General features: G+C 47.9%; 1 protein-coding gene across 2 annotated transcripts in view; it reads right to left on the bottom strand.

Annotated features, from left to right (window-relative positions):
• Positions 1 to 253: 253 nt before the first annotated feature.
• The window catches only part of LOC112106278 (zinc finger homeobox protein 3), a 175,334-nt gene continuing 155,296 nt past the window's right edge, over positions 254 to 20,291 (bottom strand). For both annotated transcript variants that reach the window (XM_029914168.1, XM_024199438.2), the window contains 2 exons: positions 14,361 to 19,799; positions 254 to 1,993 (listed from right to left, as the gene is read on the bottom strand). In XM_029914168.1, the coding sequence (XP_029770028.1) occupies positions 444 to 1,993; positions 14,361 to 19,799 (6,989 nt within the window). In that variant the 3' untranslated portion in view covers positions 254 to 443. The remainder of the gene's footprint in view (positions 1,994 to 14,360; positions 19,800 to 20,291) is intronic.

Genomic DNA, 20,291 nt, shown 5'->3' with positions numbered 1-20,291 from the left:
CATTACATTTCTTTTTTCTTTTAGCAAGCCATTGGTATCTGAATGCTAAGATAACAAGAAATTTAAACTGTAGCACGGTGGGCTGCTTTCCCATACAGTGCATGCCGGCCTCTGCTGTGCTATCAATGTGGGGGCGTTATTGGAAAAGGGCAATATACAAGGGGTTTAAGCTCCAAAGACATTAAGGAGGCAGTATGGACTTTTGTCTCCCAGACCAACAGGACCTTCAAAAGGACAAATGTAAGAGTTTTTATTTTTTTAATTAAAAGAAAAAAATGTAAAACCCACCGGCATTGTTATATGGGAAAACAACCCACGCTTTTTCTTTTTTCTTTTTCTTTTTTTGGTTAGAAGCTTTGGAATTGCAGTTAGTCTATTTTTGAAATTGGTTTGTTATTAATTTTTTTATTTAAATTCATTTTTGTATTGTTCATCTTCAAAGCTTACAATCTGAAGGTGTCCATTCCTACACTAGTTAGACCACTGTCCTTCGGGCAGCTGGGGTCTTTAGGCCCCTCCCCCGGGCTAGCCGGTCCATCTGACTTTTGGCTAAGATCCGTGTCAGACTCCTCCGAATAGTCGTCTGTTGGCATCGAGGGCTGAACCCCTGAGGTGCTGCATGAACTTGAGGTAACCGTTGAAGATGAGGAGAGAGGAGGGAAAGAAGGAGGAGGCGGCTTCCCAAGTGGAGCCCGGGAGACCACTTGAGGCCAAGACTTTCTGGAGGCGTGTGGGGAAGCTGAAGAGGAAGAGGAGGACAGAGGGGGTTGGGGGCTGTCGTTTGAGTGAGCGGCAGACTGCGAGGTAGATGCGGTGCTAGGATCGGGGAGGCAGGCAGAGTGAGGTAATAGACTGGGGTGCTCTTTGGCGTTTCTTGCTGCTCTTGTGATTGTTCGGTGTTTGTGAGGGGCTGACTCGAGATGCTGACTCAGGGCTTCGTCCCCACACACTGTGCTCTCGCACGCCACACACTGGTACGAGCTGCTGCCCTTGCCGCTGCTGCCAGTGGGCACATGAAGCACCATCTCTTGCAGATTCACCACAGACTGGCCGAAGAAGCAGAGGGACTTCAGGTGGTTGCTGGCCGCCTCCTGGTCGCTGAAGCCCGCCTGGCACTTGCGGCAGACCAGCTTGTACTGCACCTTTGGAACAATGAAGGGGTCACACAGGGAGTCCGCACTTTTGCTTTCTGCTTCGGGCTCTTCGTGGGGTTTGGGCAGGAGGGGGGACACCTCACGGGCTGCATTTTTCTGCTCTTCTGGTTTGGGGGATTCTTTGGCAGGGTCTTTGTCTGGGGTAGCAGCCCCCAGGGGGACGGGGGTTTGGCTTCCTTTGGGCTGTTGCTGCTGCTGCACTTTCTGCTGCTGCTGCTGCACCTGCCTCTGCTGCTGCTGCTGCTGCTGCTGCAACGCCTCCTGCAGACTCTGCTGATATTGCTGGTACTGCTGCAGCAAGGAGCTAGGGGACAGGCCTAGCAGAGCCTGGGACAGAGCAGGGCTGTAAGGGAACAGGCCTTCCATGCCGTACATGGGCTGCAGGTACCCGCTCTGCAAGGCCCCGGGAATCTGAGGGGCGTAATAGGGTGAAAAGCCTGGGACAAAGTAGGGAAGGAATTGGCTTGTAAGCAAGGCTGTTGGGTCTGAATTCAAGGCAGCCTGCAATGCCTGAAGCTGGGCAGGCTCCACCGCATACTCCATGGTGGGTAGGGGGGCGGAAAGGGTCACCGCAGGTGCCTCTCCTTTCTCCTTCTTGGGCCCTGGCAGGGAATCCCCTTTCCCTTTAGGCGCCTTCTCCTTCTCTTTAATCTTCTCACTTTCCTTATCCTTGCGCTGCTGCTGCTGCTGAGGGGCCAGTGCCGCGGTTGGTTGTGCTGGAGTTGGGGAGCTCAGCGAGGCGGAGGGCTGTTTATTTGGTAATCCAGACGTGGGAAGGCCAGGTGAAGGGACGCTTGTGCTGGGCAGACCCATCAGGTTGGGTTTTGGAGAAGTTAAAGCTAAAAGGGGGGGAAGCAACAATAAAATCACTCAGCACCATGCAGGTCGACGAGTCCTACCAGGAGTTGTGGCCGAACAGGCCCGGCCCAGGCTGGATCCCAGCAGCGTCACCTGACGCCAGATGCTCAGCCATGAGCCAGGCTGCACGGGAGCAGCTCTGTAAGTGACACTTTTAACCTACAACGTGCTTTAGAAATGTGAGGTCAGGGCGCTAGCCTGGGACTCCAGAGACCCGGGTTCAGTTCCCTGCTCAGCCAGACTCCCTTTGGGACCTTGGGCAAGGTCACTTGGCCTCTCTCTGTGCCTCAGTTCCCTCTCTGCACAATGGGGATAAGAGCACTGCCCTGCCTCCTAGAGGGGCGGTTCATACAGATAGTAAAGACTGTCAGGAGCTCAAACTATACAGGCCAGATAAACACCTAGGAGTAATGAGTTAATCCGTTCAGTTTCCCTACCTAGTTTTGGCGACAGGGCTGTTTGACTCACCATATTTAGCTGCCTAATACCTGGCACCAGAGATCAGCTTCCCATACCACTCCCACAGCAAGGGGCCCGACTGTCCTGCCCTGTTCTGGCTACAAGCAGAGTCCTGTCGGGCACGGAGGCAGAGGGGGCAGTGCTGACTTGGCAGAATGCCACGGGTGGACAGCAGCACTGATGCAGAGGGGATGGGGTGCGAAGGTGCTGCAATCATTTTTCCACTAATGAAAATAAGTTTTAGCCTAAAAATATTTTTAAATGACAAATAGCAGGAAAGAAGAGAATGGAGGAGGGGCAAACAGGGAAGGAAAGGAGTGGTGCAGAGCAAGAGGAGAGGGGAAAAGCAAAAGAACTGGTTAGAACAGGTGCAAAAGAGGAGCCCTCCTTTTCTTGTTTTCTTTGCCAGTTCACGGACCCCCACTGTCCTCCTTGAGGAAAGCAGATCTTCCCCTAACACAAGTGTCCAACCACCTGAAGACCTCTCCCTCCCCCACCCTCTTTTCTTAGTTTGGCAAAATCCCTCTCTTAATGGTTGCAGAATGCTGATGAGTGTCTGCTTTCCTAGGAAATGTTACATGGATATGAAGTACAGAATCCCCTTCATACTAGAGATGCTTGGAATGTCCCTTATTTGGCCAGGACAGATGAATGTCTGCCACAATCCATTATTTAGGAACTGCTGGAGGGTGTCCAAGGGGTCGGAGAGAGAGCAGCCAGGGGAATATTGGCGAGGCCAGGGAGAACAGCAGAAAAGAATAAGCACTTGCATTGTAACTAATCTGTTTTGTGTATAAAGTGATATGATGTTTGTTGTGTCCAGCCACAGGACTGGAAAAGCAAGTGAAAAAGCCGGTGATGGGGGGGAAAAGGGAACTGCTGGGAAACCATCGTCAATAACAAAAGGGGCAGGTAAAGAGAAGGGCAAGAGACAACAATCCACAACTCTTTCACTAGCCAACATCTTCCTTAGGCAGTCAGACAATCCAATCCCAGATCAGCTAGCTGAGTGAGGAATATTGTGCACTGCAAATTGTAAGGGCTGGAAAAACTCTAAACTTCAGCAAGGCAAAAGCAGCGAACGTTCTCCGCTCCCACCCTGCGAAGGAGCCAGTGTTCAGTGGCAAACTGGGAGAGTCTCTGTTTCTAAAAGCCAAGCTTTATCACACGCAATGCTAGGCTGTGGCCAATCACCACAATGACCTTTCCCTTCCCCAGCAGCTCTTCTCAGAGCGTCAGGCTGAGATCTTCAAAGGCACCTGGCGTTTCGATGGCCCATTCCCAGTAAGCAGCTTGCAAAATCTCAGCCTAAACTCTTTGGGGCAGGGACTATGCCCTCTTCTGTGTCCGTACGGTGCCTAGTACACGGTGGGCACCACTGAAAACAAACACTAGGGGTCTGTCTACACAGCAAAGAAAAACCTGCGGCTGGCCCATGCCAGCTCACTTAGGCTTCTGGGGCTTGGGCTATGGGGCTGTTCCATTGCTGTGTAGATGTTCTGGGCTTGGCTGGAGCCCAAGCTCTGTGACCTTCCCACCTCGCAGGGTCCTAGAGTCCAGGCTCCCACCCAAGCCCGGAACATCTTACCAGCAATAGAACAGCCCCGCAGCTCAAGCCCCACGAGCCCGAGTCAACTGGCATGGGCCAGCCATGGATGTCTAGCTGCTGGGTAGACATATGCTAATAATAGGATTGTAGACAACTCAGATCCCTGGTCCTCTCTTTGCTGGCCTTTCTGCGATAGAACGATCAGTCACACAGCCTCATCTGACTAGGTGCAGACCTCAATCTAGAAATGCTAGTTTGTAAGGATAGAAGTAATTAACCCCACAGAAGGGATTTTTAAATATAAATAGCCATACATGAGCTGCTATGGACTAAGCACAAGTGACTCCTTTATGGTAGTGTTGCCAACCCTCCACAACTGTCCTTGAGTTTCCAGGAATTAAAGATTAATCTTTAATGAAATAACATGTCATGTGATGAAACCTCCAGGAATAAGTCCAACCAATATCGGCAACCCTACTTTCTGGTGATGGTACTGCATATGTTTCCAGTGTCACAACAGCCGAAAGAGCATGTGATTAGTCAAACATCACCAATGGAATACAAGAACTGTAAGGTAACTCTTTCTAGAGGGATATAACTGGAGCATTCTCATGAATGGATCTGCTCTGCTCAGTACTGACTACTCTTATCCTCTGCCTCTGTTCCAACCAAAAGCTGTGCCCAGTTACCTCAAAGCATAAAGTCATTTTCCATTTCCTATTTTGGTGTGGCCAATCAGATCATCCCACGTCAGCCTATCTGAAAGTTATCCCCTCTAATTCCAGAGCTAACTCTAACTTCCTTCCAATTCATGTCCCGTATCAATTATGAAATACCATTCTTCCAGATACAAGGAGGGCTCCCCACTGAGAGACAGTTGCATAAACTGATCTCTGACTAATGAGAGTTAGGAGATCCTCCCCTAAGAGCAGGTTCTCCTGTCACTGCCAATTGCAGGGTTTCTTGCACCTTCCTTTGAAGCAGCTGATATTGGCCACTGTTGGAGACAGGGTACTGGACAAGGAGGACTTCTGGTTTGACCCAGACTGGCAATTCCTACATTCTTTCACTTGGTTTCCTGCAATAAATACTAGATCTGGATAAATATTAATTTGAAATCTTAATGAATTTGCTTGTGTCACAGCTCTTTTTTGCCACAGTCTGTCAGCTTTCACAAGATTAATCTTGACCAGCATGGATCCCTGCAGGAAGTAAATTTAAGATTTCTCAAGTTGCACTGGGGGAGGTCTAGGCTGGATATTAGGAAACACTATTTCACTAGGAGGGTGGTGAAGCACTGCAATGGGTTCCCTAGGGAGGTGGTGGAATCTCCTTCCTTAGAGGTTTTTAAGGTCAGGCTTGACGAAGCCCTGGCTGGGATGATTTAGTTGGGGATTGGTCCTGCTTTGAGCAGGGGGTTGGACTAGATACCTCCTGAGGTCCCTTCCAACCCTGATATTCTATGATTCTACCTGTGAATGTTTATCTGATTATAAAGGTTACACTCATCCATTGAGGGAAGAGAAACAATACCACGTGCCTTTTGTGATGTATCACAACTAAACAATACAGCTTTAATAACAAGCCACAGAGTACATGAAATTTGCCAGATATTTTCCACCAGATAATTTATGAGAGAAAAATCACCATCAGTTTGTAGACAAACTACAAACCAATAAAAGGCAAAAACGCATGGAATAAATTATTAACTACAAATTATTCATTTATCTCTGTTGCATACTTTTATCAAAGTCTTTCCTAGACATAACTATGTTTCCCAAACTGGAGTTATTCCTACAGAGGAGACCCCATTTCCCTTCCCAGGTACACAGTACTTATGGGTGGTTCCTTGGATGTGTCACAGCAGTTTGCTATAATCACTTCCCTTCTATACAAAGTTGTTGTATCTTGGCATTCTAGGCCTGACTTTTTTCCTGACTGGAAAGGAAACCAAGGAAAGTCTTAGTTTGGGGAAGCAGAAAGAAGAAAAGACTTAGGGAGCTGCACCAAGGAATGTGTCTACAGTAGGTTTTCACCCCTAAAATTTCTCATGGGGGCAGCTCCACTGATGGTAGGAAAAGTGTAGAGGTGGTGCTGGCAGTTGCTGGCTTTTTAACCCTTATTACTAAAACTGATGGGAAATGTTACGGAAAAAAAGCCTAGTGCAAAGAAGGCCTCAAAGGAAACCAGTAACCCCACATTCCCTTTCTCTTAGAAGCTTCCCTTGATTGGACAGGTTGGTGAGTCAAAAAACAATATATGAGCTAGGGTAACTAGAACCAGGTAATTTACTAGGCGGCAGAGAAAGCTGTTTCAATTTCTTCCAAAGAACTGAAAATCCACAGTAGCAATTTGACTCTTTCTGAATGTCTGTCATAATGCCCAAGAGACGAAGAGTTGATGTCTCTGACAGGTACTTTTTCTACAGCTGCACAAGCAGCCGTTGTTCCTTCGGCCAAAGGGCTCAAGAGTAGAAGGGAAAGTGCCTGTGCCAAGCAAAGTCATTGTGAACATCAGAAATGATCAACCTCATTAAACTCTCTCTAGATTAGGGAGAGCTAGGCATGGCTATTGCAAAGAACTGAACAGACTGAGTTTCTAAATTCTTTTGTCCTTATTGGGTAAAAATTCATGGATCCATAAACCTCTAATGCTGCCTCTGCCTTTCCAGTATGGGATGCTTTGGGCATACAGCCTTGATGTAGTTTCAAAGTTTATGTGGTATTTAGATATCCCCTTAAGGCAAGAACCTAGTATTTTGGGTGGAAGTAAATGCACCCTAATGTATACTCACAAAGGAGATGGATTAATAGTGGAACATGAAGCTAGCTAGTTTTCCCAGCAGAAGGGATAGCCAGTAACAATATAGTCTCTAGGGCTGTGAATCTTTACTCTACAGTTGTTAATAGCTGGGGCAAAAGGAGTGCTGCTGAAAGGGTTTGAAGCATCAGTCCTGTCCACTGCCATTGGCACACAAGCTCCTGAAAAGAAAGTATCCTGATGCCCTTAAGAGGAAATAAAACAAACGCTCTCAGTTTCTCATAGGCAGGGCCCATGTTTTCAGGGATCCCACAGCTGTGGGATTTGCTGCAGCATCCAGCCCTTCCTGCAGACTCGTGCTGCAGAATCTAACCCTTCATTTAGGGAAATTCCAGCCTTATAGTTGCAAACTGCTCAAAGGTGAACGGACCACAAACTGATGCAGAATCAGGAAATACTGCAGACAGCCAAAAATAGCCCTGACTTTAAGCTGTGCCTCTTAGGAGAGACAGCTCAGGAGGTGAAAGGTCACCTTTGTACTTCCCAAAGCCTGAGCTGGGTCAGGGCAAGAGGGGCAGCATAAGGCCATTCCTAGCAGGAGAGATCCAGCTGCTTCTAGCTCCTTTACACCACAGCAGCAGCAGAAGGGCCAGAATACAGTCACGAACTGGGGAAAGTAGCTCTCAGTGAGGTGCAAAATGCCCTATTTATCTTGGTGTGGTGTGGATTCTGAAAACGAATTATAATAATTTAAATGCTAGTATCGTTAACCATCTAGGGGCACGCCTACACTGCAGTAACACATCCACAGGTAGCCTGGATCAGATGACTGGGGCGTGGGCTATGGGGCTATAAGACTGCAGGAAGATGTTTGCACTAGGGCTGCAGCCTGAGTTCTGGGAGCTGCAAGATGGAAGGGTGCTGGAGCCTGGGTTCCAGCCCAAGCCTGAACCTCTACACCACAATCTTACAGGCCCACAGCCTGAGCCCCACAAGCCCAAGCAGTGTAGACACACCCTAACTCCTGATTTGAGCAGGCCTATCCAGTTACATCCTTATCCATTGTTGGATGCAGGGTATCCATCCCAATACTGGGGCTGGTGCAGCTGGGCAGATTGCTGCTGTCAAGAGTGGCTGGAGTGGGGAGCAACGGATTCAAGAACTGCAAATATTTTCAGGTCAATTTTGCTCTTGCTCACAGCGAGGAAGGAAAGAGGAACTGCATCCCCTCTCAGTGCCAGTTCTAAACCGCCCCAACTCCAAAGGTTGAAAGGCCTTCCACCTGTCTAAAGAAGGGATTATTTACCAGTGGGGACTCTGGCTTCTCCAGACCTACCATAGGAGGTGCTTGCCTGCAATGGAACTGTTTGAGTAGCAGCTGGCAGTCTGCAGGTGCGTGCAATTCCCTTGGCACTGCAATCCATACACCGAAGGTGTAAACACCCCACCCCCGTTCCCACTATACCTCCACAAGACTCACTCACAGTTGGCCTCCAAAGAAAAGGAGAAGAGAGGCTCAGTATGGCTCTCTGGAGGCAATTCACTCAGAGAGCCAGTTACCCTGGGTGAGTAATCCCTTTCTTGCCTGCACAAAGGCGTAGAGTAGTAGTGGCCTGCTTGAGCACAGGAGCCCTGGAGAGTTCAACAGTGACTGAAGCAATGCCCTTCTGAAGCCAGCATCTGCTCTGGATGCTGTCTTGAGACAACAGTGATTTGTGAAGGTGTGAATTGAGCTTCATGCAGCAGCCCTGTGTATTTCAGATAAGGGCATAATATGGATAGATACCATTGAAGCTGCTGTTCTCTAGTTCAGTGAGCCCTGAGATGTTCAAACACAAGAGCAGCAGCTAATTCAGAGCATTCCTGGATGTACAGTCTTATCTGCTTAGACAGCCTTTGAGTTGAGATGGCTCAACCTTTGGAGTTTTCTCTAAAGACCACCAATAATCTATTTGACTTCTAAACAGGGTAGTCCTTTCTAAGTAGCAGCTGATTGCTTTTAACGGCCAGAGTATGTAGCCTCATCTCCACAGGATACTGATGGGACTTTGGGAGAAATAAAGATAGCGATATAGCCCAAAGTGAAAATCTGATACAACACTGGTTAGAAATTTGGGCTGAGGCTTAAGACAGACCAATGCAGTATAAGGTGGGCTGGCCAACAGGGTCTGCCGTTTGGAGAACACCAAGACCTTCAGCAGGAAGTGATAGAGGAAGAAGATCCCATGAATTAAGAGCCCCTCTCTGAGTATGGATAAGATGAAATTCACGGTACAAGAACCAATAAAACCCCTGAATGGGACAGCATATGCTTGTAAGAGCCTGTAAAATGGTTTCATCAGGGGACTGGTAAATACCGTGCTCCCTTTCACAGGGACATGATAAGTACAAACAGTGATGGAGCCAGACCTTTGCCATGGCTGAGAATTGCTTTGCGACTGTCAGAGAGTGGAAAAAGTCTGGTAACCAGGCAGGAAACAAAGCCATGGCTTCTAGCATAACTTCTAGTAAAGGGTTTTCTGGACTCCAGCAGCGCTGCCCTAATCTCTTCAGCTGAAGACATCCTGCCCGAGAAATTCAGAAGTCACGTTGTCAGGTGAACACCCTGCTGTTTGGATGGGATAAAGGATCTTGACTTGAGGGAGGTGGAGCGGATGATCTTTAGAGAGCCAGAACCAGCTGTGCTATATCTAGTCTGGCATAACTAAGGTCACACTAGCTTTGTCCTGTCAAATCTTCCTGACTCTTGTGCACTGGGGATCCCTGTCAGCTCTCAAACAGAATTTTAGACACTGCTGTTCTGACTTGCAGCATGTTGAGTTCATGATGAGCTCATCCTGCATATGTCAGAAGAGCCACTGAGATCCAGAGATACTACTCATGCTGATTTGCAGCCTTCAGAGTCATGGTTGTTGGCTAAAATAGTGTTTAATGGTCCTTCATTGTGAATGCATCACTCTCATGGTTTGCTTCCTCTGTTCAGGTAATCGATCACAACCATAGTATCGGAGAGAATCGGCACTGAATTTGCTTTGATCCGTGGGAAATGGGACCTGATAGCCAATCTGATGACTTAAACCTCTAGCACATTTGTATGGGCCTGGACTCCTCAGGTCTCCGTGACAATGAAGATTCAAAGCTCCTAGGTGCACCCCTCAACTCAGACTGCAATTGTTATCTAATGAACGAGAGCAGAGAAAGGTATCCACGTTAAGACATTCTCTAGTAGCACCCATCACAGAAGACAGCCTATGCCCTGCTGAGAGGAAACAAAGAAGGAGCAAGTCTCCTCCAAGACATGAATTACTCTGCTATAAAACTGGGAGCTTGTAAGTCAGTCTTCCAGGTATGGATGTACCGGTGAGATCAGACACCAGATGTACCTGTCAAAACCAAGCATTTGAGGAATGCCCTCAGGACCGCTGCCAGCCTGAAAGGGCATGCCCTGCACTGGTAGTGTTTTCTGGCCATCATAAACCTGAAGCACGTCCTGTGCCTTTACCTTCTTGAGATGTGGAAGTAGCACCTTGAAAGTTGAGGGCGAAGAAGAGGGGTTATGCTTCCCAAAGAAGCTATTCATTATTTGATTTTCCTTAAATATTGGTTTAATTCATGGAGGTCCAGGATAGGACACAGGCCAGCATTTCTTTTCAGAATAATAAACTTTTCCTGCACTGTGCTCTAGCACCACTTTTATGGTTCTTGTTATCAGGAGGATTAAGACCTCTTCTCACAATAGTTTCTTCTGAGAAAGTACCCTGAAAAGGGAAGATGCTTATATTTTGGCATGGCTTTGAACCGAAGGGAGAACGCCCCATTCAATGATCTCTAGGGTCCAACAGTTAAAGAAATGGCTTTCTGTGCTTGGGATAAACAGTTCCCAAAGAAGAGTAGAACAGGAAGCTGGGCAAGGGTCTAAATCTCTTAGAACTGGTGTCGAGTCCTCCAGCACATGCTTGCTTAGCTACAGCAGGACTGGCCATTGGGTCCCCAGGAGTAGATACCATTCATTAGCTGAGGCTGAAACAACAACTAAGGATGTTTGCAGAATAATTCAAATCTTTCCCTGGGGAACTATAGAATATAGCACATAGGTATATAAAATCTAACTTCCTAGAAACTGAGTCAACAGAGGCACGGTGTTTCAGACTTCTTTGGCTGGTTTCAACAGATCTTCATTAATAGGCTAGAAAGTTTTCTCTCTCTTCCTTGGAGTTCCAAGAAACCACACGAATTCTGTGAATTCTTGAACTTGGAAACTCCAGAGCTACTGCCATTCTGTCCATTTTGCCCCTGAAAGGCCTAGGCATCACGCAGAGGAGAGGAGGAAGTAGTTAAGACAGTCTCATCCAGGGATGAGGTTAAAAAGGGGGCCTCTGAAGGCTCTCCCACCAGTTCCTCTTCCTCCTCTGAGGTAGAGTGACTGAGGCATAAATACTGCAAGGGAGGCAGAAACAGCAGGCTACAGGAGCCTTAGCCTTATCTGGAAGAAGAGACTTCCTGGGGAAAGGAGACTCTGATCTTTCATCATCACTCTCCGATACAGGAAATGGAGGATCATAGGCTCCAAAAGCTCTAACTGTACCCATACTGAGGAAATCCTAGGTAAAACTCTGGAGCTATCCAAGATCCCTTCTGGTACTCCCCTGAGGTGTACCTGCAGCAGAATGTTAAAGAACCTGCTTTTCTCGATTTCAACACTTCTAGGGGACTGAGTTGAGATCTGGCAGGAACTGTGGACTCTGGAATCTGATGGCACTGGCTTAGTCTAGAACTGGGGCTCCTGTTGAGGACTTCTCCATATGGTGCCAGGCAAAAGACAGTTCTGGAGAGAGCCTGACAAATCAGAAACCATTTGACACATCCTAAGAAGAGCAGTCGGGTGCAACACTTAGGGCAGGTCCAAGTCCTCTGACATCTCCTCCTCTAGCATCTTCAAAGAATGGTCTCTCTTGTTCCTTTGGCCATGCCAACCTGATGAGTGTTCTCAGGCAGATGAGATGGCCATTCTGAAGAGGCCCTATTCTGAAACCCCAATAGTCCAGGGAAACCACACTGTGCTCCAACTAGACTCGATAGTAGGGTCTTTGGTAGAGCACTTTTTCTTACTATGAGGCTTCCTCAAACCACTGGCACTGTAGAAGGTGCTCTACCTAGCTCCATTCAAAGAACTCCTGTAATCATCGGGGCCTAAGAGGCCTCTCTCAGTTGTGAGCCTAACTATTGGAAAGCGGATGGAAATGTATGAAATGGTTCTAGTCACCCGTAACAAGAAACGTAGATGGGAAAAGGTAACAAAAGTGCAACTCATCCCGTTACAGAAGATTGTTTATAAAAATCAGTAAGAGTGGGGGGAAAAAAAAGACAGTTAGTCTGAACAAATAGGCTTTACTGATACCACTCAAGGACTGACACTGGTACAAGCTTGCCAGGTCTCAGGAGTGGCCAAGACTGCGTGCCATGGCTATAGGGTGACCAGATGACAAAGATGAAATATCGGGACATGGCCAAGACTCCATGAGCCATGGGCGCGGCGCAGGAGGCCCAGGCCTGCCTCACCTTCTACCGGGGGCTGGGGCGGAGGGAGCCGCTGCGGGATCTCTGCCGGGCCGTGCTCACCTTCCTGGAGAAGCTGGATTGGAGCAGTTCGCAGGGTGAGTGCTGGGGGCCACCTTCTCCCGCCAGGCTTGCGCTGCCATACAGCTGATCAGCAGAAGCTTGGGAGGGAGGAGGAATGCAGTGTGCTTGGGGAAGAGGCGGGGCTAGGGCAGGGATTTGGGGAGGGATCCAATGGGGCAGTGAGCGGAGGGCAAAATTGCTTGTTTGTCCAGTGTCCCAACCGAACGTCGGTCGGGACGCGGGACAAACAAACAAATATCGGGACAGTCCCGATAAAATCGGGATGACTGGTCACCCTACATGGCTGTGTTGCTCAGTGAGACTGCAAATGTAAATCAACACCAAAGACAAGTTGCATTTTCAAATCTTTGGTGTTCTTGTCTCTCCCCTCTTGTGTGTGTTTGTCTTGTTTTGTCTTCTATGAAATGGGATTGGACTGTAACTGCAACAATAACCACAGATCTCTTAAGAGCATCTCAGCTAAGTTCTCTTTTCCCCAAAAAGGACTGTTATTACCATCTCTAAAACCATCTATGAGACTGTCAAACAGGAGGAGCTTCCTTTTAAAAAACTCTCTTCAGCTAGAGGGAACAGGAACAAGAGATGTTGTTAAAATGAAAGCTTTACTTATTTTACATTTCATATGCTTTAAACTCCGCCCCCCCTTCTTTTCTATATCTTTAATCAAAGGTTAAAGATTTTTAATGGTGTGTTTGCCAAGCAAACAAGCACCCCGAGCTCTCTGTATTCCAAACCCTGGAGCTTGTTTAAAACGGTTTAATGCTGGACCATTTCAGGGTCATGTTAACACCTTGTTAGAGAAGGTGTCCCAGACTCATGCACTATACCAGAGAGCAGCTTCTGGAGCGGAATCTCATAGTCCTTTTGGGTCCTGTAACAGCTATGGCAATTTCCTGCAATATCTTTGGGAAATCTTACGGTATTAAGTTGATGTCTCATCGTGGGCCAGGGACTGTATGTAGTTCCATGGAGGAGGGGGAGCACAGCCCTCCAGGAACTAAGAACAGTGTGTGTGGGGGGGGGGGGGGGGGGGGGTGATTAGTAGAAAAACTCCCCCGGTGTGACACCCCGGGGGGGGGGGGGAGAGGGAGGTTTAATTGGCAAATTCACTCCTGCTGTAACACCTCCAGAGAGCTGCCATGTCCCGGGGAGGCTCACATACACTAGTTCAAACTGCATTCACCAGATGCCAACAGACAAAGAGAGAAATGGCCTCAGTTTAAACTGATTCAGGGCCTTTTTTCCATGACTGCTCCAGCTGGCAAAGGAAGAGGAACGGAGAGTCCACTGGGGAGGATGGAGTATTCATACCCTCTGTCTATGGAAAGTAGGCCATAAGGGAATTGTGTTTCCCTTTTACTGCCAACTATTGCTCAAAAAGAATCAGTGGCTGCATGGATAGGCATGTAGGTGCTATTGTAAGGCACTCTGAAGGCTATGTCATATAAAAACCACCAGATTTTCCATCACCATTTCTACAATGCAGTTTGTGTTGTCAATACAAACATCTGCAATATACTGAAAATTTGGGAGCAGTACTAAATTGAATTTAATATAAAAAGAAACAACACAAGGGATATTGTATTGACTGTATCATTCCTTTTCATATTTAATTCAATAAAAGCTTCAATTTCATGTTACTTGAAGGTGCTGGAGAATTTACAGGATGTGTCAAAGCAAGCAGGGGTCCTTGCCCCAGAGTACACAGGGCCTTGCTCACCGGATATGGAGAGAGACACAGCGAGTTAGTAAGTCTCTTGCCTGGCTAGAGAACTTGGATTAAGGAACTAGAGGTAAAATAACTACTCTTTAACGCCTGCCAAGTAACATCACAGAGCAATGATTTCAGACATTGCCAGGGAAACATCCATTTGTGCTGAAGACGCAATACTAGGGAAAAGGTCACCTTTGAGCAGAGAGATGATGGTTCCAGAACCCACCTGTGTTGGATGGAGTGAAGCCTGGCAAGGATGGGCTGTTGAGGCCTGGGAGCAAGACTGGAGGGATGCCCTGTAGTGCTGGGTACGCAGTAGGAAGGTTAAGAGCTTGTAGAGGGGTATTATCAAACATGCCCTGCTGTTGAGCTGCCAGACCAAGAACCTCATTGGCTTTTTTGATCCGGTCCAACTCCTGCTGAGCCATCAACTGACGTACAGTAGCTGGGTCAAAGTACTCCTTCTCCTTATCCAACTGGCTTCCAATGGTGTCTTTAACTTTGGAGATATGCTGTTGAGAGAAGATATGGTCACGTACAGACAGCCGAGCGCTGTACTTGATGCCACACAAAGTGCACTCTGTTTTGGGTCCCTCATAACTTGTTTGGTTTATACCAAAATGCTTGGCCATGCTTAGCTTGGACTTCTTCTCCTTTGCCCTAGCATTCTGGAACCAGACCTGAACAACTCTCTTTGGCAGTCCAATGTCATTACCTAGGACCTCACACTCCAGCATGGTAGGCGTCCTGTAGTCGTTAAAGCATGACTTTAGAACTTTTAGCTGGAGATTAGTCATCTGAGTGCGAAAGCGTTTCTGCCCTGGCCGATCCCCACTGTCTCCAGACTTGCCTGCTGAACCACTGGCACCAGGGCTGGGTGAGCAGGGGTCTGCAAGGCTGGAGGTTTCACTATAGTCCACAGTACCTTCATTGTCATACTCTTTACTATAAAAGCTGGGAGCTGGGCTGACAAGGCCAGAAGACAATCGATCTTCATACTCAGACATGGCTATCATGGCAGCCTTTGTCAGGCCCTCACTAGGTCCTGATGTTGATTTGAGTTCAGTTGCAATCCCTGTTGCACTATCATTGTCTGCATTGCCTTCATCTCCTGTTGTAGTGTCTGTGATTGCAGTGTTGACAGAAGAGCAGTCATCATTGTCCAACTTGGTTTGGTCAAAACTCAGATTAACTGAGGATATGGAGGGACTTTCAAAGTCTTCTATTCCTTCCACTTTAATGGAGGACGGACTAAGCAGAGTTCGAGGTGAGAGCTCCATAGTTTTGCTTGCTGGTGAGAGAGGAATACCCTGCCCATCACTACTGGTTGGTGGCAAGTGGGAAAAGCTTGCTCCATCAAAAATGTCCCCCTTCATTTGGAGTCCTCCATCACAATCCAAGAGCATAGCAGACAGAGTCAAGTTGTACCCTGCTCTCTTAGCCTCATGCCAATGACGGGATCGGATATGAGCTTCCAGAGCCGTCTTTGCTTTAAAGAGAGCTCTGCAGAAAGGACACCGTCTATGGGCTTGGGCAGGTCCCACAGCTCTAAACTGCCCTTTCCTTTCCCGTGCTCGAGTGTTCTGAAACCAAACCTGCACAACCCGTTTCTTCAAGCCCACCTCATGCGCAATGTGATCCAACATCTTCCGTGTTGGGTTAGAGTCGAGCAGGTACTTCTGGTACAGAATTTCCAGCTGTTCTGGGGTAATAGTTGTCCTTAGACGCTTATCTCTCTGAGGTTCTTCTCCGCCAGTCCCACTGTCATTTTCCCCAGGGCTTGCACTGGCCTTTTCCTCCAGCTTTCTCTTCAGAGTGTTCATTGTAGATGTTGGGGTTGAGGGTGAAGTGGCTGAGCTTGCTGGAATCTGAGGTAGAGTTCCAGATAGCAGCTGGCTTGCAAGTAGTGGATTACTGGGGTCAAAAAGCATGAAAGGCATATCTAGTGTCCTGTCCAGAAACTGCGGATGGATAAACTGGTTTTGTGCACTCAAAAAATGAAGCTGCTGATGCTCCTGCCAATGCTCAAAGGAGGGAAATGCCAGTTTGCATTGGTCACACTGGTACGGGATTAATTGAGGAGGTAGGTTTGCCAGTTGTTGAGGGGTGGACGTATGAAGGGGCTTGAGGGAAAGATGTGAGAGTTGAGATGGACTTGGGCTTGATTGTGGCAAAGGACACTGGGGTGGCTGTGCCTGTGGTGGAGGCTGTTGTTGTAATGAGGATGGGGAGGATAATGGTGAGATCTTTTGGTGTGTTGAACTTGTCTTCTGTTCTCCTTGGTCTTGCTGCTGCTGCTGCTGCGGCTCTTGCTTTGGTTGCACTTGCTTGTCTTGAGTTTGGTTTTGCTGTGTACTCAGAGGTTCAGATTGCTTTGGTTTCTCATCTGTAGCTTCTATTTTAGAACTATACATGGAGGAGTCATCTGCCTCAGCTGTGAGCTGCACGAAGGCTGAAGAGGTTGCATTAGCTGAAGATGTGGGGGTGCTGTAAGCTTGAGAGGGCATTGGTGTGCTGCAGGAGGAACTGGTTGGCGTCAACAGCTCCATTGCATCCATAGAGTCTTCATTCTGGCTATCGTCCTGTCCATCCTCATCCTCATCCTTATAACAAAGCTTTTTCTGGTGTTTGATAAGATCAAAAATGCGCTGAAAGACTAGACTACATTTTTTGCACTGGTAGTTTAAGTTGCTTGTTCGAATGTACCTATCATTTGTAAGCTCCCGCCGTTCCCCATCTTTGCCTTCTCCTTGGTTCTCATAGTTTTTCCTAGCTTTCTGACGGGCGTTCTGGAACCACACCACTATAACACGTGTAGGGAGGTTCAGCAAATTAGAAAGTTGTTCAAATTCATCATCCTTTGGATAAGCATTAGCATCAAAAAAGTCCTGCAGGACTCTGAGCTGGTAATCAGTGAACCGTGTCCTGGAGGACCTCTTGCTTCCCCAGTATTCGTGCTTTTGAGGTTCTGGAGAGGGAGGCCGTGAGTCTATCTTCAGTTCTTCCAGGCTGGTAATTGGAGGATTGCTGAAGTTGTACGGGGAATCCTTGTTGCGCTGGCGTTCTTTGAACAGAGTGTTTCTAAACCAGTGTTTTATCACTTTCTGTGGCAGTCCAGACTTGTCTGCCATCTCTTTGATCTGTTCCTCACTGGGAGAGTTGTTAATATCAAAATACTGCCGAAGAACTCTGAGCTGGTCATCTGTGATCCGAGTACGTGGCCTCTTGTTCTGCTGTTGCTGTAGAAGGCTAGGGTTGAGCTGATGTTGATACAGCTGAGCAAGGTCTGCAGGTAGAGGGTCTACAGGACCAAGCTGAGGTGGTAACTGGGCAGGTAATGTTTGTAGTGGCATAGTTTGCATCATAAGTGGTGAAAAGATGGGCAGCTCCATTGGCATAGAGAGCTGGGTGAGTGGCACAGACGGCTGGGCTGGTGCAATTGTAGGAGAAGTAATAGGTGGAGCAGAAGTAGGAATGGCAGGAGTGGAAGCTGGCTGAGGAGGTGCTGTAGGGAGTGGAGGTGGAGGTGGAGGTGGAGGTGGTGGCGGATCTGGAGTCTGAGGTCTCAGTGGATACAGTTTATCATAGTGCTCTCTGTACTGCTTGGCAAACCTCTCCAGCTGCTTAAAGGGGAAGTAGTGTTGGTGAACGTGCTCTTGGTGACTCTTTAGAATGAGGATGTTTGAGAAAAACTTGCCACATGTGTCACATTCAAGCTTTTCCAAGTTCTCACCCTGCTCTGTCTTCCCATTTTTCTTTTGCACCTTCTGCTTGTTCTCATTGTACTGAATAACCAGCTCAAAGCCAAAGTTTTCTAGCAAGGCTTTTGTGGCATTGCCTCTTGCATCAGATGCGATACGTGGAGGAAGTAGGGAGGGTTCTGAACTATTGCCTGGGGCAAAGTCTTTCTTGTCTTTGGGCTTTAGGTTGTCAGGCAGAGACTCCTTAGACAATGAACTGCTGTCTCCCCTCTCTGCATTTTCCCTTTCCCTCTGGGTTTCTTTTTCCTTCTCCTTAATAACTGATTTGTTTTTTTTCTCTTGATGCTGGCTCTGTTGTATATGGACAGAGTGAGACTGTGACAAAGATAGTTGACCTTGCTGCTGTTGTAACATCTGTGTATGGCTCTGCTGTGGGAGCTGAACTTGAGCCTTTAAATCTTCCAGCAAATTTGGACCAGTACCAAATAGTGTCAGAGCACCACTGGTCACAGGCAAGCTAACTTCTGGATTGAGCTGGAACTCGGCACTGGGGATGTAAAATGGAAACAGCAGATGCTGCTGTTGCTGAAGCTGGAGCAGGGTCTCTGTGGTCATGGGGAAGTGTGGTAAGAGAGCAGGGTTGAACAGCTGAGACTGCAGGAGGGCAGCTTGCTGCTGCAGCTCTTGCTGTAGGTGGGCCTGGACTTGGGCTTGCGCCTGTGCTAAGGTTTGAGCTTGTTGCTGTTGCTGCTGCCTGGATGCAATCATGTCTGCCAGTTTCTTCCGGTTGACGTCCTTAGGCTCAGAAGGAGAGACGATGTTAGCGCTAACGGGGTTACTCGAAGGGGGAATTCCCACACTCTCACTGGATCCCTGGTTGAGTAAACTAGGGACTGGAGCTGTGCCAGCGTTGCTGGTGTTGGTGGTTGTGAAGGTATTAGAGCTGCTAGTACTCACTGGACTTGGTGTGGATGAACCCAGAGAGATACTGCTACTACTGCTATTACCAGTTCCATTACTATTGCCACTGCCACTAGCTGCCTCCAGCTTGGCAGCTCGAGCCTTGGTCTGGTGTAGGACAGACCTCATGTGGATCTCCAGCGTAGAACTCTGGCTGTAGGCCACGCTGCAAGTGTTGCACTTAAAAGGTTTGTTGTCTGGACTGCTGGTAGGTTCAGGTTGCCCAGTAGCAGACTCCTGAAGGGCTCTTTTCAGTTTATGCAGATGAGAAACTGAATTGTAATGGACCAAAAGAATGTTCTTTTGTGTGAAAGATTCTTTGCAGACTGTGCACTTGTATGGGCGAGATGGATCGAGAAATTTCTCCATGGTGAAATTTGGACCTTTCCTGAAAGGTAGGGCCCTCTTAGGTTCCAAGCCAGAGTCTTCTTGTACTGACCCAGAATCACTGCCAGTAGGACTCTGTTTATCTTCTAGGTCACTCTCTTCCTCTTTATCATCTTCAACAATGATAGTATGGTCATCCGCCAGCGAAGGATCCCCCAGAGCTAGGAGGTCTCCATTGACCAAAAGCCCACTGTAAAGCTGCTGAATGTCTGCTTCACTCAACTCCAGATGACTCGTCTCCAGGTGCTTCTTCAGAGCTTGGAAGGTTCGGAAACTGCGTTGGCAAAGACAACACATAGTAGCTGCTCTGATTACATGGTACTGAGAATGAAGCTGCAGCTTCTCGATGGTTTTGAAGGCCAGGCTGCACTGGTTGCAACGGTACTTGTAGACATGGCGATCGGACACTGGCAGTTGGGGCCGTTTAGCATGAACTTCATTGAAATGCGTTTGAAGGGCCGATGAGCTTTTGAACACCTGGCTGCACCCCTTCTTCCAGCAAAGAAAGCCAGAGTCCTCTCTGGTGGAGCTCTGATCGGCAGGAACAGGTTTGGACTCTCCACTGTGCTCTATGCTCTCAGATGACAGAACGCTTTTTCCGGAGTCCTCAGAGGTCTCTGAAAACAGAACCAGAACAAAAAGGATGAAGTGATGCAAGGAAGATACAGTTTAGACAGGGCTTGTCTCTGTCACTCATTTACAATTTAAATAAAAATATAAATCATTCATTTCTTAATTTGGATCCGATCCAGTACTTCCTCCTCCCTGGCCACAGAGGCATTTTCCTTCACCTCTACTTCTGCTGAGGCTGTTACTTCTCACCAAGTATTTTGTTAGCCCTCCCCCCGCTGCCCAAGATTACAACAGCCCATGATGTAGCTCAAGGCCCTCTCATAAAACATACCTTCCCCTTCTGTAAGCAGGCTAATGCCCCATAAGAGGCATAAGAGGGGGGGAGGGATAGCTCAGTGGTTTGAGCATTGGCCTGCTAAACCCAGGATTGTGAGTTCAACCCTTGAGGGGGCCACTTGGGGATCTGGGGCAAAATCAGTACTTGGTCCTGCTAGTGAAGGCAGAGGGCTGGACTCGATGACCTTTCAAGGTCCCTT

Source organism: Terrapene carolina, unplaced genomic scaffold (assembly GCF_002925995.2).
Source record: "Terrapene carolina triunguis isolate 2854851 unplaced genomic scaffold, T_m_triunguis-2.0 Scaffold32862, whole genome shotgun sequence".
Taxonomy (NCBI): domain Eukaryota; kingdom Metazoa; phylum Chordata; order Testudines; family Emydidae; genus Terrapene; species Terrapene triunguis.
This window is presented reverse-complemented; position numbering and strand designations above follow the sequence as displayed.